The sequence below is a fragment of the Canis lupus genome, unplaced genomic scaffold (assembly GCF_011100685.1).
Source record: "Canis lupus familiaris isolate Mischka breed German Shepherd unplaced genomic scaffold, alternate assembly UU_Cfam_GSD_1.0 chrUn_S1544H1732, whole genome shotgun sequence".
NCBI classification, from domain to species: Eukaryota; Metazoa; Chordata; class Mammalia; order Carnivora; family Canidae; genus Canis; species Canis lupus.
The window spans coordinates 1-12,192 of NW_023330383.1; the positions used below are offsets into that span (position 1 = coordinate 1).

Here is a 12,192-nt window from a genome sequence, read left to right on the forward strand (position 1 = left end):
ATTATATATATCGCAGAGTATTTAGCAGGGTGGCTGACTTTAAGGTCGATATAGTTTTTAAACAGTCAAATGGATTCCTATAAGTTAGATACAATCAGAAAATGCCATTTTAAACAGGTATCAAGTACAAGAGCAACAACACTCTAGAATATCTTGGGATAAATGCAAGAAAGGATGTACAAGATCTGAATGTACAAAAGATAAAACTAAACACTAAACTGAAAGGTTAAAACGTTAAGGAAAACCTACCTAACTGGAGAGACATGCCATGTTGGTGACTAGGAGGGCTGGGTGTCCTGAAGATAGTCAATTGTCCCCTAGCTCATCCACAGATTTAAAGAAAATGCAACCCCAAACCGTTACAAATGAGCTTTCAAGGAACGTGGCATGCTGATTCTGACGTTTATACTGGAAGGGAAGAATAAGGAAGATATGCTTGAAGATTACGAATAAGATGTGGGGACTTGCCCAACCATAGATCAGGATGTCATATCAAGAGGTAAAAACTAAGATGGTGTAGTACTGGCACAGTTATAGACAAATTTATCTGTGGAACAGAAGAGGGAGCTCAGACACGGAGACACGCAAAGATGGAACAAAATGACTCAGGCACCGCCAAATGTACCCTGGGGGTACAGAATCCCCCCACCACCCGGGACCCCCCGCCCATTGACAATCCCTGACAGGGGAGTATGGATGAATCTTAAAAACACACGGTGAATTTTGTAAAGGTAAGTTACAGAATACCAAGGACATGAGTTAAATATGCACGCACATGTAATATTTCACATCCAAAGAGAGAAAAGCCTGCCAGCCTGTGTCTGGGAAGCACAAAGTTTCACTTCACTTCACGAGTTAGAGTCTGGTTTGGTAAAGCCGCCACACCAAGGCAAGAGGAGAGGGGGCGGGACTTTGTTGGATGAGCTTCGATGGAACTCAAAGCTCATTGGTCGCTGGCCTCAGCTTGGGAGGTGGAAGGCAGCGCTGGAAGCTCATTGGCCTTTGTGGGAAGGGCGGGAAAGAGAGAGAGAGAGAGAGAGTGAGAGCGAGAGACAGCTGGGTCCTCCTTCCCACCTCTTGTCCCTGCTGTTGGATTCTGATCTATGGGAAGCTGAGGTAACATTACCTCAGCTGGCATTAGGAATCGGACCCTCGACCCTTCGACCCTCGTTCTCCACACACCGTCTTTCACCCCTCCGTCCTTTCCTCTATTCCTCCCTCCCTCCTGCTTGGGATGACCAACTGTGTCTCTTCTCCTCCACCTCAGGGGGTACCTCCGCCAGCTCCTGATATACCTCGCACTCTGCCCCACTCCCCGCCGCCCCCCTCACCAACCAACAACCACCAAATGCCTGTGGGAGGAAACCCTTGCCTCAGCCCCCTGACCCCCTGGCCTCTGGAACCTGAGGTGGAGCTCATGTCCCTGCCTTTGATTCTGATGTGGTAGTGGCAGCGAATGATTGGGCTGCCTGAGATGCGGTGGTGCACCCCATGTGTGAGGGAACCAGGAGGTGGAACCATTGAGTGTGAAGAGGAAAGAGGAGTGTGAAGATTGCTGAGAGGTTGTTCAGGGAATACGTGGGTTTGCATGAAAGCAAAGAGGGTGTGTTGGCGGAAGAAAGCAATTAGTGCAGTGAGGAGTTGGCTGTTGACTAGATCAGGGTCTGGCATTGGATAGGGGGCTCAACGAGGATCTGGTCACTAAATACTGGAAGGGATGAATAAAAATAATTATTGAAAGAGGGCTTGGGTCCAGCATCATAATATAATTTCGCGGTGCGCAAAGGGGGTGTCAGCTTAAAGGGGGTGTGTGTGAGAAAATAATTAAGATTACGGTAGGGTGCAAGAAGAGAGTCCGAATGAGGTGTGAGAGGAAAGTTGAATGTAGGACATACATGAGACTAATAATAGAATTCAGGGGGGAGGGGGGGCTAGGGGGGCTAGGGCTAGAATCATGAGTAGGGAGTGAATGAATGCAGGAGTCAGGAAGACAATTGCGGAGGTGGAGACCAGGAAAATAGTGCAGTATGGCTGAGTACAGGATGATACACGGGAAGGGGAGGGCAGTAATTGTTGAAGGGGCACAAGAGTGCATGAGTATGCCTGAACAGGGGTGTCTATGTAGAGTGAAGGAAAGCAACGAGAATAATGATTGGATTGAAAGTTTACAGGAACCATGCCAAGAGTTTCTTGGAATGAGACTGTGTGTGAGTGGGGGAAAGTGGGGCTTCCTGGGAAGGAGGCTCTGTGAGCAAGAAGGGTGGATGGGATCTGATTTCAGCGGTGAGCTGGGTGAAGGAGAAAGCCAGGCACCTCAGGTGGGGTTTTCAAAGGGCAGAGGAAGTACGTTGAGGGTAAGGGGATCATGTAGCCATCCTGACCTCCGCTCCTGGCCCTAGAACCATGGATCCCAATGAGATGCCTGCTGTGCCCTGCTGCCCCTCAGACTCCCCCACTGGTCTTGAGACCGGAGCCCCATGGGGGATTGAACTTGGCCCCAAAAGAGCTGTAAGTCGCTGTGTCCACTGCTACAACCACGGCTTCACTGAGCAAATCAAGGACCAGGAGCACTTCTGCCCCTTCCAGGCCTGCGATTGTCACAAGTGTGCCTTTTTCTCGTGAGTATGGTGTCTGACAAAGGGTGTGTGTGTGTGGGGGGGGGGTGGGTGCGTGGGCCTCCTCTAAATGTGACTGACTGTAGGCCTGCAATTCCCCACTTTAGGGAGCACCGCAGTGTCTTGCCTGCTGAGAGTGCCTTGAACAAGGAGCAGGGGGCACACCTAAAGAGGCATCTGGCTCAAGGACTGACAAGGAGTGGGGCCTCCCTTCCCAAAGCTCACGGCCATGTCACAAAGTTGACCATTCAAGCAGGAGTCATCAGTGAGTGTCTCTGGCCAGGGAGAACATCTGAGTTTGGGGTTAGGGATCATTGAGCAGTTCTGTCACCAGTCCTACTACCCAATTTTGATGTCGCCTTGGCAAGTTACTCCTCGGTCCTTTAGCTGTCCCACCTATAAAACTTCATCAATATTAGTTACCAAGTGTGGGTGCGAAGGAGAGAATGGGGGGTGGGGTGGTCTAAATGGTCCATCTAAATGAGATGAGACCTCAGACTGGGGGTGAGGAAGAGTGGGGTGGGGTCAGGGGGAAAGGCTCACCTAAAGTGTCCCCAGCTTCCCACAGCTGGGAAGGAGAACCTCATGTCCCAGCTTGAGGCCCACCGCTGTGCAGCCCCCGGGGAGGTAAGGAGAGTCTGGGGCCTGTGGGGGAGGTTCCCATCTCACCCACTGCCCAGACTCTTCTCTGTGTCCTGAAGACAGGGGTTCCCTCCCTAACCCTACTGCAGCTTGCCGTGTGACCTTGGGAAAATACCATTTCTGCTCTCTGGGCCTCGGTTCCTCAGGTGGAAAATAAAGAGTGGGAACTGGCTGGTCTTCCAGGTCTTCTCAGCCCTGACATTCTGGGCTCCTATCCTCATCCCAGAACATACCCATACATATGTCCTCTCCGTGGCCGGCCTGGTGCCTGACTCCACCCTGTGCTCTCTGCTCCTGCAGGCAAGCACCCAAGGAGCTCTGCTGACTGGTCAGGCCCCAAAACCTTTGTCTCCATCTTGGACTCCAGCAGCCTTGAGGATGCAACTAACAATTTCTGTTTCGAGGAAGACCCACAGGATCCCTGCCCTGCGCAGCCTGTGAGTAAAGTGAGAAGGGACATGGAGCTAGTTGTATATTATGTTATTGTGTGCCCAGCCTTTGTGCTTGATGTTGTGGGAGAGAGAAGGAAGGAGTGGAGGAGGCAGCCAATGAGGAGGAGAAGGAGGGGGAGGAGAGGAGCAGGACAAGAAGTGGCAGGGGGAGGAGGAGGGGCGTGTGGAGATGGCAGCATATCGGACTAGCGGGCACGGGCAGGGCTCTCCCAGCCTTGCCATTGCCTATTCGTGAGGCTTATGACAAGTGACATTACACTTCCCAGCCTCCGTTTCCCTAGCGGTGTACTGATAGGGACAATATCCTACACCTATAGCACTGACAAGAGGACTAAGCCAAGGCGTGCCACCATAGCAGGACTTCAACTAATGGAGGCTATTATTCCACATGAAACACATTGATGGGATAGAAGGTCCTGCTGAAAGGAGGGCCACGATGGTGAGGGTCACAAGGCCCGGGGTGGGGAGTCCAGAGGTCATTAGAGAAAGCTTCCTGCCCATTAGATGAGCCAAGCTGGTCCTTCAAGTTCCATGGGGATTGGGGAATATGGAGGTGAGAACCAGTCCCTGCACAAGGGACAGCGATCACATCCCTCCAGGTGCCTTGCACATTAAAACACAGACACCTGTGATTTCCCATAATCGTCACTGTGGCCCTGGGAGTTTTGGAAATGCTGGCAGGAATTAGTGTTCCAGGAGAGATACAGAAGAAGGACATAGAAAGGGAAGGAAAACAGACCAAACAGGGGAAAGGACTTGTGCGAGCCACAACGACTAATAGCCAGCAGGCATTCAGACTCCCACATCCAGATATTGCAAAGTCCTGGCCCTGTCTCTCTCTACTGGTAGTATATGTCTGCCTGCCAGAGGGTTTAATCCTCTGGCCTCTCTTCTTGTTTCTAGATGCTCAACCCTGGTCCTCCAGCCCTGTGCCATCCTTGGCCCTGTCCTACTGCAGCCACAGATTCTGGGAAAATAGCGGGGTCCACAACCCTGGCAGGGGCCAAGCTTAGTGAATGGGAAGAGCAGATGGCCTTGGGGTGGGGGTGGGGCCTTGAGCAGAACCCGGGACTGAAGGGGCACTTGCCACATGAGGTGGGGAGGCGTGGGTTTTCGCTTCCCATCCTCTCACACCCTTTCCCTGGCAGGCTCCTGAAGCCTCTGACCAGGACTTGGTTTCTGCCTCAGAGTGGCAGCGGAAGCTGGAAGCAGCCGAGGCTCTGCTGATTCTGAGAGACTCTACCCAGGAGTCTTCTGGCTCCATCTTCCTGCTACAGCCCTGCGTGGCAGCAGGTAGCCCGGTCCTTGAAAGGAGAACGTGGAGTGGTGGGGATGGTTGGGAAATGGGAGGGCATTGTGGTAAGCAGGGCCTAACTGGGAGGTCAGAGTTGGTGGGTTGAACCTCCTTGGGCCCAGGCACCCAAGCTCCTCAGTCTGATGCTGGAGATGGCAGTTGATGGTTGCTCACTCAATCGAGCTCCGTGCTCAACAGCAAATGCCCCTAGCACCCTAGCATCAAGAAACAAGGAAACCGAGACCCCGTGAGTGGCAGGGACTTGCCCTGGGGCATGCAGCCTATCAAGTGGAACACCCAGGTCCCCTCACTCCCAGCCCAGAGCTTTCTATCCACACCCCTACAGTTCTGCTGTGGTGGGCAGGATATGCATAGGTGATGAGAGCCTAGGCTGGAGGGTGATCTGCTCTCTGATTCCAGTCTCCATGTGGAGCCTGGATGCCTTTACACTTCCCTTGTGTTTTGTGGCTAAATTTCATTGATGAGCCTGGAGAGGAAGGAACAGAGGAAGTCTGAGGAGAGGTAGATGCCTGAGAAGGCTGAGAGGGAAGGATGGTCATTCCTAGACGAAAATGTTGGATGGGGTATGGTGCACGAGTGAAGCAGCAACCTGAGTGAAGGAGGAACTGCTGGAACAGAAGGGGGCGAAGCCGGAGAGGCTGCCAATCACAGAGGTCTGGAATGCCAGGCTTAGGGGCTAGACCAGAAACTGTGCGTGGTGAGGAGGCAGGGAATGTGTGAGCTAGGGAGGAGTATATTCAAAGATATTGGGCTCAACAGAAAGAAATGTGGTGGCTCTGATGGAGGGACTGGAGGAGGCAAGACCTGAGATGAGCAAATCAGCGAGGAAGAGTTCTGTGCTGTAGTCTGTAAGTCCAGGTGACAAAGCCTAGATTGGGTGGAACAAAAAAGAGGGGGGAGCCAGGAGAGGAAATGGATCTGACCTGGCTCTGATGCCTTCCTTTCTATCTGCAGCTCCTGCTGGAGATACAGGACTCCAGCCTCCTAGCCCCTCTCTGAGACCCAGGCCAGCCACCACTATTTCTCTGCCTATTGGACATCTGGGGTGCATCTCCCTCTTGAGCTAGAAGCCCAGAAGAGAAGGCCTCACTAGAGTACTGCTTATTTATGCATTTGCAAAGTGTTTAATGTCCAGTATGCTTAACATGTTTTTTTTTTTTTAACCTGCAGGTTCTTTTACAGGCTTTTTCAGGCCCTTTTTATTATAGGGGGCAATTTTTGGCTGAGGGTGGATATTCTTGTACCGCCATCCCTTACTGCCTTGGATTCTGGGGCCTTTTTGTGCGACTGAAGCTGATCATTCTCTCAATAGGGTTCTCTGAAAGGTCATACATTCATATGCCAGAGTTTTCATTTGACTTGTGACCGCAAACATAGCTGTGCACTCATGTACGTATCCATGCTTGTCAAAATACAAGGACGTTTTCATTTTGTATCTAGGTTTATGTGTGTGAACAAATAGTAAACCCTTGTTGTTGTAAGGCAGTGAGATATAGGTGTTGTTTGTTACCACAGTATAACGTAGACCATCCTGACTCTGGTGGACTTGTTCAATTTGCTTTCCAAAGTGAGAATCCCCCTACTCAATAACTGGGATTTCGTAACACGACTAGAGAAGAAAATGGTAGTGGGGAAAAGAAAAAGGCGTTAAGGGTTTTTACTCATTGAGCAAGTAAGTGCCTACCCTCTGCCTGGCACAGACTGTTTCCAGCTGTCCATAGGGCCCCAAATTGAGTTGTCTGCAGGGTCAAGCAGGTCTTATAAATGAGTGGAACAGCCCAGATAGGCTCTGGTCAACTGACAGTGCATTTTCTACCTAAGGGGCCAGGTGGCACCTGGCTCTAGCCGATTGTTGCCATGCAGGAATGTAGACTCTGCATTGCCACATCTCCTGATTTTTCAAGAGAAAATGGAATTCCAGATATCTACGTAAAATATCTCAATTTTAAAATGTTGGCTCTGGTTTCCTCTTTAAGACCTCTACATGAGCCAAGGAAAACATCCATTCAGGCCAACTATGACCAAGCGAATGCCAGGCTGATTCTAGTCCAATGTGTATTTTACAGTGGGGGACACTGAAGCCAACCAGGGCCAGAAGAATCAAAGAGGGGAGGTGAATTAGACCCAGAGCCTATTTTTGAAGGACCCATGAAATATGAGGAAGAATCAATATCATTTCTTGATTTTGTGCCCCCTGTATGCTGAAGACATATAGCCTCACAGCAGGTCTCTGAGCTAGGCATTATTACCCCCCACTTGCACAAGTGTTTTGGGGGAAATTTTTAGCCAAAGATGGGTGGGAGAGGACTCCCTTCTCTTTACCAGGCCCTGAATTAGCTAATAATTTACCTTCTAAAAAGTTATCTATCTATCTATCTATCTATCTATCTATCTATCTATCTCTATATATCTAAACCATTGAATGAAAGGTTCAAAGTTTGAAGAGGCAGACATCCAGTCAGAAGAGTCTCAAAAATAGTCTCTTTGTTTTGTACTCAAGGTAACAACATGTAGTAGTGGATCCGATCTTACCTCCACTTGTTTCTCAGTCCTCTGCTGATGTTCCAAACAAAGGAAGAGCTGGCGACCCTGCCCCAAAGGCAGAAAGCTCAATTGGATATGCCCCGTCGCTATTTCCCATTGTGTTTTCTCCCTCCTTCCTTGCCTCCCTCATATTTACCCAAGATGACTGATGGTGATGACAACTTATGCTTTCAGGCCTTGAGAAGTCAGGCTTCTAATCAGCCTTATCTAATCCCAGCTAAACATGCAAAGCCACTTGGCACATAGGGGAAGACTGACATCCATCTCAAGCTTTCCTCCCTTCCCTGATTTGCCCCTTAAAGCAGTGACCCGAAACCCCTCTTCTCCCAGATATTAGATAAACAAGCCCACATAATCACAGAGGAAGGAAGCTGTGTCACGTGGAAAAGGACTAAAGCCCTGTTGTGCAACTGCATCCTAGGTGCGCCACAGTCTCACAGCTGAATTGGTAAAAGGGAAATTCTATTTGGGGTTAAAGGATGTGGCATGAGAAGAGGGAGGAAAAGAGAAATAAAGTGATGGAGACTGGGAGAAGGAGTGAGCCCCTTTGTCCTGTACCCTTTCATTTTTCTGAGTCCCGCCTGTCCTTCTATGCAGAACCTTTTAGGCCTGATACTGATGCTTCAGCCCCCCCTGCCACTCCACTTCCCCACACCCCATAAATGCATGCACACAAGCGCACTTGTGTGGGTACACTGCTTTTTATGCCTTTTTAAAAAGCCTCTTCACGGTGGCAAATTATGGGCATCTTAGGACTTTGTCATAAATGAGGAAATATCCATCTATTTTGTCATGTACTCCTCCAGTTCACAGATTCAAAACATCACTTTGTAGAATAAATAGTGTGAGTTAGGCCTCGACTCTCATGTGTTCTACAACGGCATTGTTTGGATCTGAGGATATCCACCACATGAGAGTATCTGCAGAGTGGATCAATTTCAACCAGGGGTATGCCTGTAAGTGTTTAACAACAGGCTCTCTGGGGGAGGGGGTGGCTTGAGGGGAAATGCCCTTTGTTGTAGCATTTGCCAATTTCAAGCTACTGACACCAGGTCAATTAGTGCAGAGTTGGGAAGGGATGCATTTTCAGGTACAATACATGGGCAGGTACAACAAATGGGCATAACCTGAAGAACATAGGTAACAGGAAAGTGTAGGAAAAATAATAAAAAATTGATGAGTTTTTGCTTTTTGTTTTTTTTTTTTGTTTGTTTCCAGTATAATGCATGTCTTGTAATTGATACTTTATATAATTTAGTCTTTAAAACAGCTGTGTTCAACAGCTGGCTTGCAGAACTCCTGAAAAATTAAGTTGGCTCTTATGTTCCAGTATGAGTCCCGTCCAGTATTCTGCCACTTTCAGTCCTTGCCCAGAAAGGCACCTCTTCAATAGTAGGTCACGTGAACCCTGCAGGGCCATCAAGGCCTGACACCACTGGTTTCTGGCCAAGAAGAGCTTAACATGTAGGGAAAGTATTAATTATTAATGAAAAAATGGAATGATCTGGAACAAATATTGAGCACAATGAATTGTCAGAAGTATTTGTGGGTGAACATGTGTTTTCAGAGACAGCCAACATTGGGTAGAAGTGGGAAGTGGGGACACCAGGATAAGCAAAACCCATGCAGCAGCATATTCAACAGATTCTTTGAAGTCTGAAGGAATGGAGCAACTGGTACTTCCCAGCCATCAGATTTGTATCTCTCATCAGAGAGAGAGACATTCAATATACTCTCTCCTCCTTAGATAAGTGCTGCATCCTCTATATAAACTCTTTCACTTTGCCCTTTTTAAAATTTTATTTAAATTCAATTAATTAACATATAATGTAATATTGGTTTCAGAGGTAGAGGTCGGTGATTCCTCAGTCTTATCTAATACCCAGTGCTCATTACATCATGTGCCCTCCTTAATGTTCATCACCCAGTTACTCTGTCCTCCCAACCCTCTCCCCTCCACTTTGCCTTTTTTCACTTAAAAACATAGCCTTCATTGTTATGTATAGGCACCATGTTATACAGCAGATCTCTAGAACATACTCATTTTGAATAACCGCAATTTTATATCCATTAAACAACTCTCCATATTCCCCTTCCCTCCTCTCCTGGCAACCACCATTCTATTGTCTATTTCCATAAGTTTGACTGTATTCGATGTTTTTCTTAAGAGGTATTGTCCATTTAAGAATATGTTAAGAGGGTAAATCTCATGTTAAGTTTTCTTATCACAAGAAAGCAGAAACAAAACAAAATAATGAAGGGACACAGAAGGACTCCTAGAGGTGATGGGTATGTTTATTACCTTGATCATGGAGATGGTTACCTGGATGTGTGCATATACCCAAACTCGTGAAATCGTATACATTACTATGTGCAGGGTTGTTTTTTTTTTTTTTTTTTTGTACAAATTATACCTCAGTAAATCTGAAAAAAAAACAACAACACCCAGTATCCATGAGACCACTCCATAGTGCAATGTAGAGACATCTCCCACTCCTTGCAACAGTTATAGAGTATGCCACTGTGTGAAGGTACCATAATTTAGTCAGCTAGTCTTCTATTGATGCACACTTTGGTTGTTTCTATTCTGGCTATTATGAATACAGCCACAATGAATAAAATTGTGACATAATCTTTAGCAATATTTATCAATATATCTTTGAAATTGATCCCTAGATGCACTATTGCTGAATAAAGGGTGAAAATACATGTAATCTTGCTCATTATTGTCACGCTCCCTTTCATAAAGGTTGTGGCATAGCAACCAACAGCCAAAGCAATCTTCAATGAGGAGAACAAAGCAGGAGATACCACAGTTCCTTATTTCAAAATAGATTACAAAACTATAGTAATCAAAACAATATGGCACTGGCCTAAACACAGACACCTAGACCAAGGGGACAGATATGGGAGCCTGGATATAAATCCATGCATCTATAGTCAGCTAATATATCAGCTAAGAATATCTTGTCAAATATATCTCTTGACAAGAGTCAAGAACACTCAAGAAGAAAAGGCAGTCTCCCCAACAAATGGTGCTGGGAAAAGTGGAATTTCACATGGAAAAGAATGAAATTGGACCCCTATTTTGCCCCATCTACAAAAATTAACTCAAAATGGAATAAAAACTTAAATATAAGACCTGAAGCCATAAAACTCCTGGAAGAGAACACAGGGAAAAGTCTCCTTGATATTAGCCTTGGCTATGATTTTATGGATGTGACGCCCAAAACCCAAGCAACAAAAGCAACAATGAACAAGTGGGACTACATCAAAATAAAAAGCTTCTGCTCCCAAACGTAGTTAGAGTGAAAAAGCCAAGACAGAAACAATATGTACTCTATAATTCATAATCGTTAAGACTGTCAAAGTCAGTATATGGTAGTGGAAGTTGGAATAATGGCTCCTCAGGCAGGGGGCTCTACGAAGTTCTACTTCTAAATGTGTTTGTGGATACATGGGTGTATCACTTTGTGGATTCAGGTACACATTTTGATTTGTGTAGTTTGTGGATATATGTTACTAAGATGTACTTAAAACTTAGGAAATAAACGAATTGAAAAGACAAAAGCAAAGGAATAACGGACAGTTAGGATGCATGGATATAAATCATTTGGTATTTTAATATACAGAAAATCATTGCCTTCTAATTGTTTCATATTCCGTAGACACACTAAAAACTCCATGGGGACAAAATCTGTACCTCATTCGTTTTTACATCTCCCGAATGTCCACAATAGTATAAGTCAGAGTAGTTATCCTATATATACATAACGACAATTTTTGAATGTTCTATTAATAGAATTCTCTACAATGAATATAACAAATGAGTGAGTTTCTACAATAAAAAATGATAAAGAGCTTCTGCACAACAAAATGAATGATCAACAGAATGAAAAGGCAACCTACAGAATGTGAGAAAATATTTGCACAATCACATATCTGATAAGGAGTTAACATCAAAAAAAAAAAAAACAGAAGGAACTACTACAACTCAATAGTAGAAAAGCAAATGATCCAAATAAAAAATGGACGAAGGACCTGAATAGGCATTTTTCATTATTACTTTTAACCATAATCCTATTGTGGTCAGAGGCTATCCTCTGTATGATTCAATTCCTGTGACATTTGTGGAGTCTGATTATGGCCCAATATCTGATCAGTTTTTCTATACGTTAAGTGTGTGGGGGAGGTGGGGTGTGTGTGTGTGTGTTTGAACTGGATGTGCATCCTGCATTTTGTGGGGGTGGTGTTTTACAAAGGCCCATCATTTCACATTTGCTAATCATGTTGTTTAAGTCCTCTATACTCTCACTGATTTTGTTTTTTTTTGGTTTTTTTTTTTTTTTTTTTTTTTTTTTTTTTTTTTTTTTTTTTTTTGTCTCTTACATCAGTTACTGAGAGAGGTGTCGATAAACCGACCACAATGATTGCAGATTTGTGGACTTCTCTTTGAAGTTCTGTCAATTTGTACATTGTATAGTTTTGACTATGCTTTTCATTGTATACCAGCTTCAATGATCTAACTTCCTGGTAAATTATGTCATTTCAAACTGTCTCCTTTTTTTTCTATAATAATGCATTTTGCCTTAAAGTCCTTTTTGCTCAATATCAGTAGAGCTAA

The 12,192-nt window shown here is 45.8% G+C and overlaps 1 protein-coding gene across 4 annotated transcripts; it reads left to right on the forward strand.

Annotated features, from left to right (window-relative positions):
- The first annotated feature begins 670 nt into the window (after positions 1-670).
- On the forward strand, positions 671-11,576 carry LOC119878363 (doublesex- and mab-3-related transcription factor C2-like). Of its 4 annotated transcripts, none has more exons than XM_038588981.1 (6): positions 671-731; positions 2,400-2,618; positions 2,723-2,880; positions 3,558-3,694; positions 4,858-5,002; positions 5,979-11,576. In XM_038588981.1, the coding sequence occupies exons 2-6, from the start codon at positions 2,404-2,406 to the stop codon at positions 6,089-6,091; spliced, it is 768 nt and encodes a 255-aa protein (XP_038444909.1). In that variant the 5' UTR covers positions 671-731; positions 2,400-2,403; the 3' UTR covers positions 6,092-11,576. The 4 variants fall into 4 exon arrangements, with proteins under 4 accessions (XP_038444909.1, XP_038444910.1, XP_038444907.1 ...); XM_038588979.1 differs by lacking the exon at positions 671-731 and adding an exon at positions 748-1,116; XM_038588982.1 differs by lacking the exons at positions 671-731; positions 4,858-5,002; positions 5,979-11,576 and adding exons at positions 746-1,116; positions 4,577-4,760.
- The last annotated feature ends 616 nt before the right edge of the window (positions 11,577-12,192 follow it).

Bases quoted from the DNA above. Each gene is read 5' to 3' on its own strand.
- LOC119878363 (XM_038588979.1), top strand. From the start codon at position 920: ATGAGCTTCGATGGAACTCAAAGCTCATTGGTCGCTGGCCTCAGCTTG. The intron at 1,117-2,399 runs GTAACATTACCT...TCCTGGCCCTAG, and splicing joins CTGATCTATGGGAAGCTGAG to AACCATGGATCCCAATGAGA. The intron at 2,881-3,557 runs GTGAGTGTCTCT...CTGCTCCTGCAG, and splicing joins CATTCAAGCAGGAGTCATCA to GCAAGCACCCAAGGAGCTCT.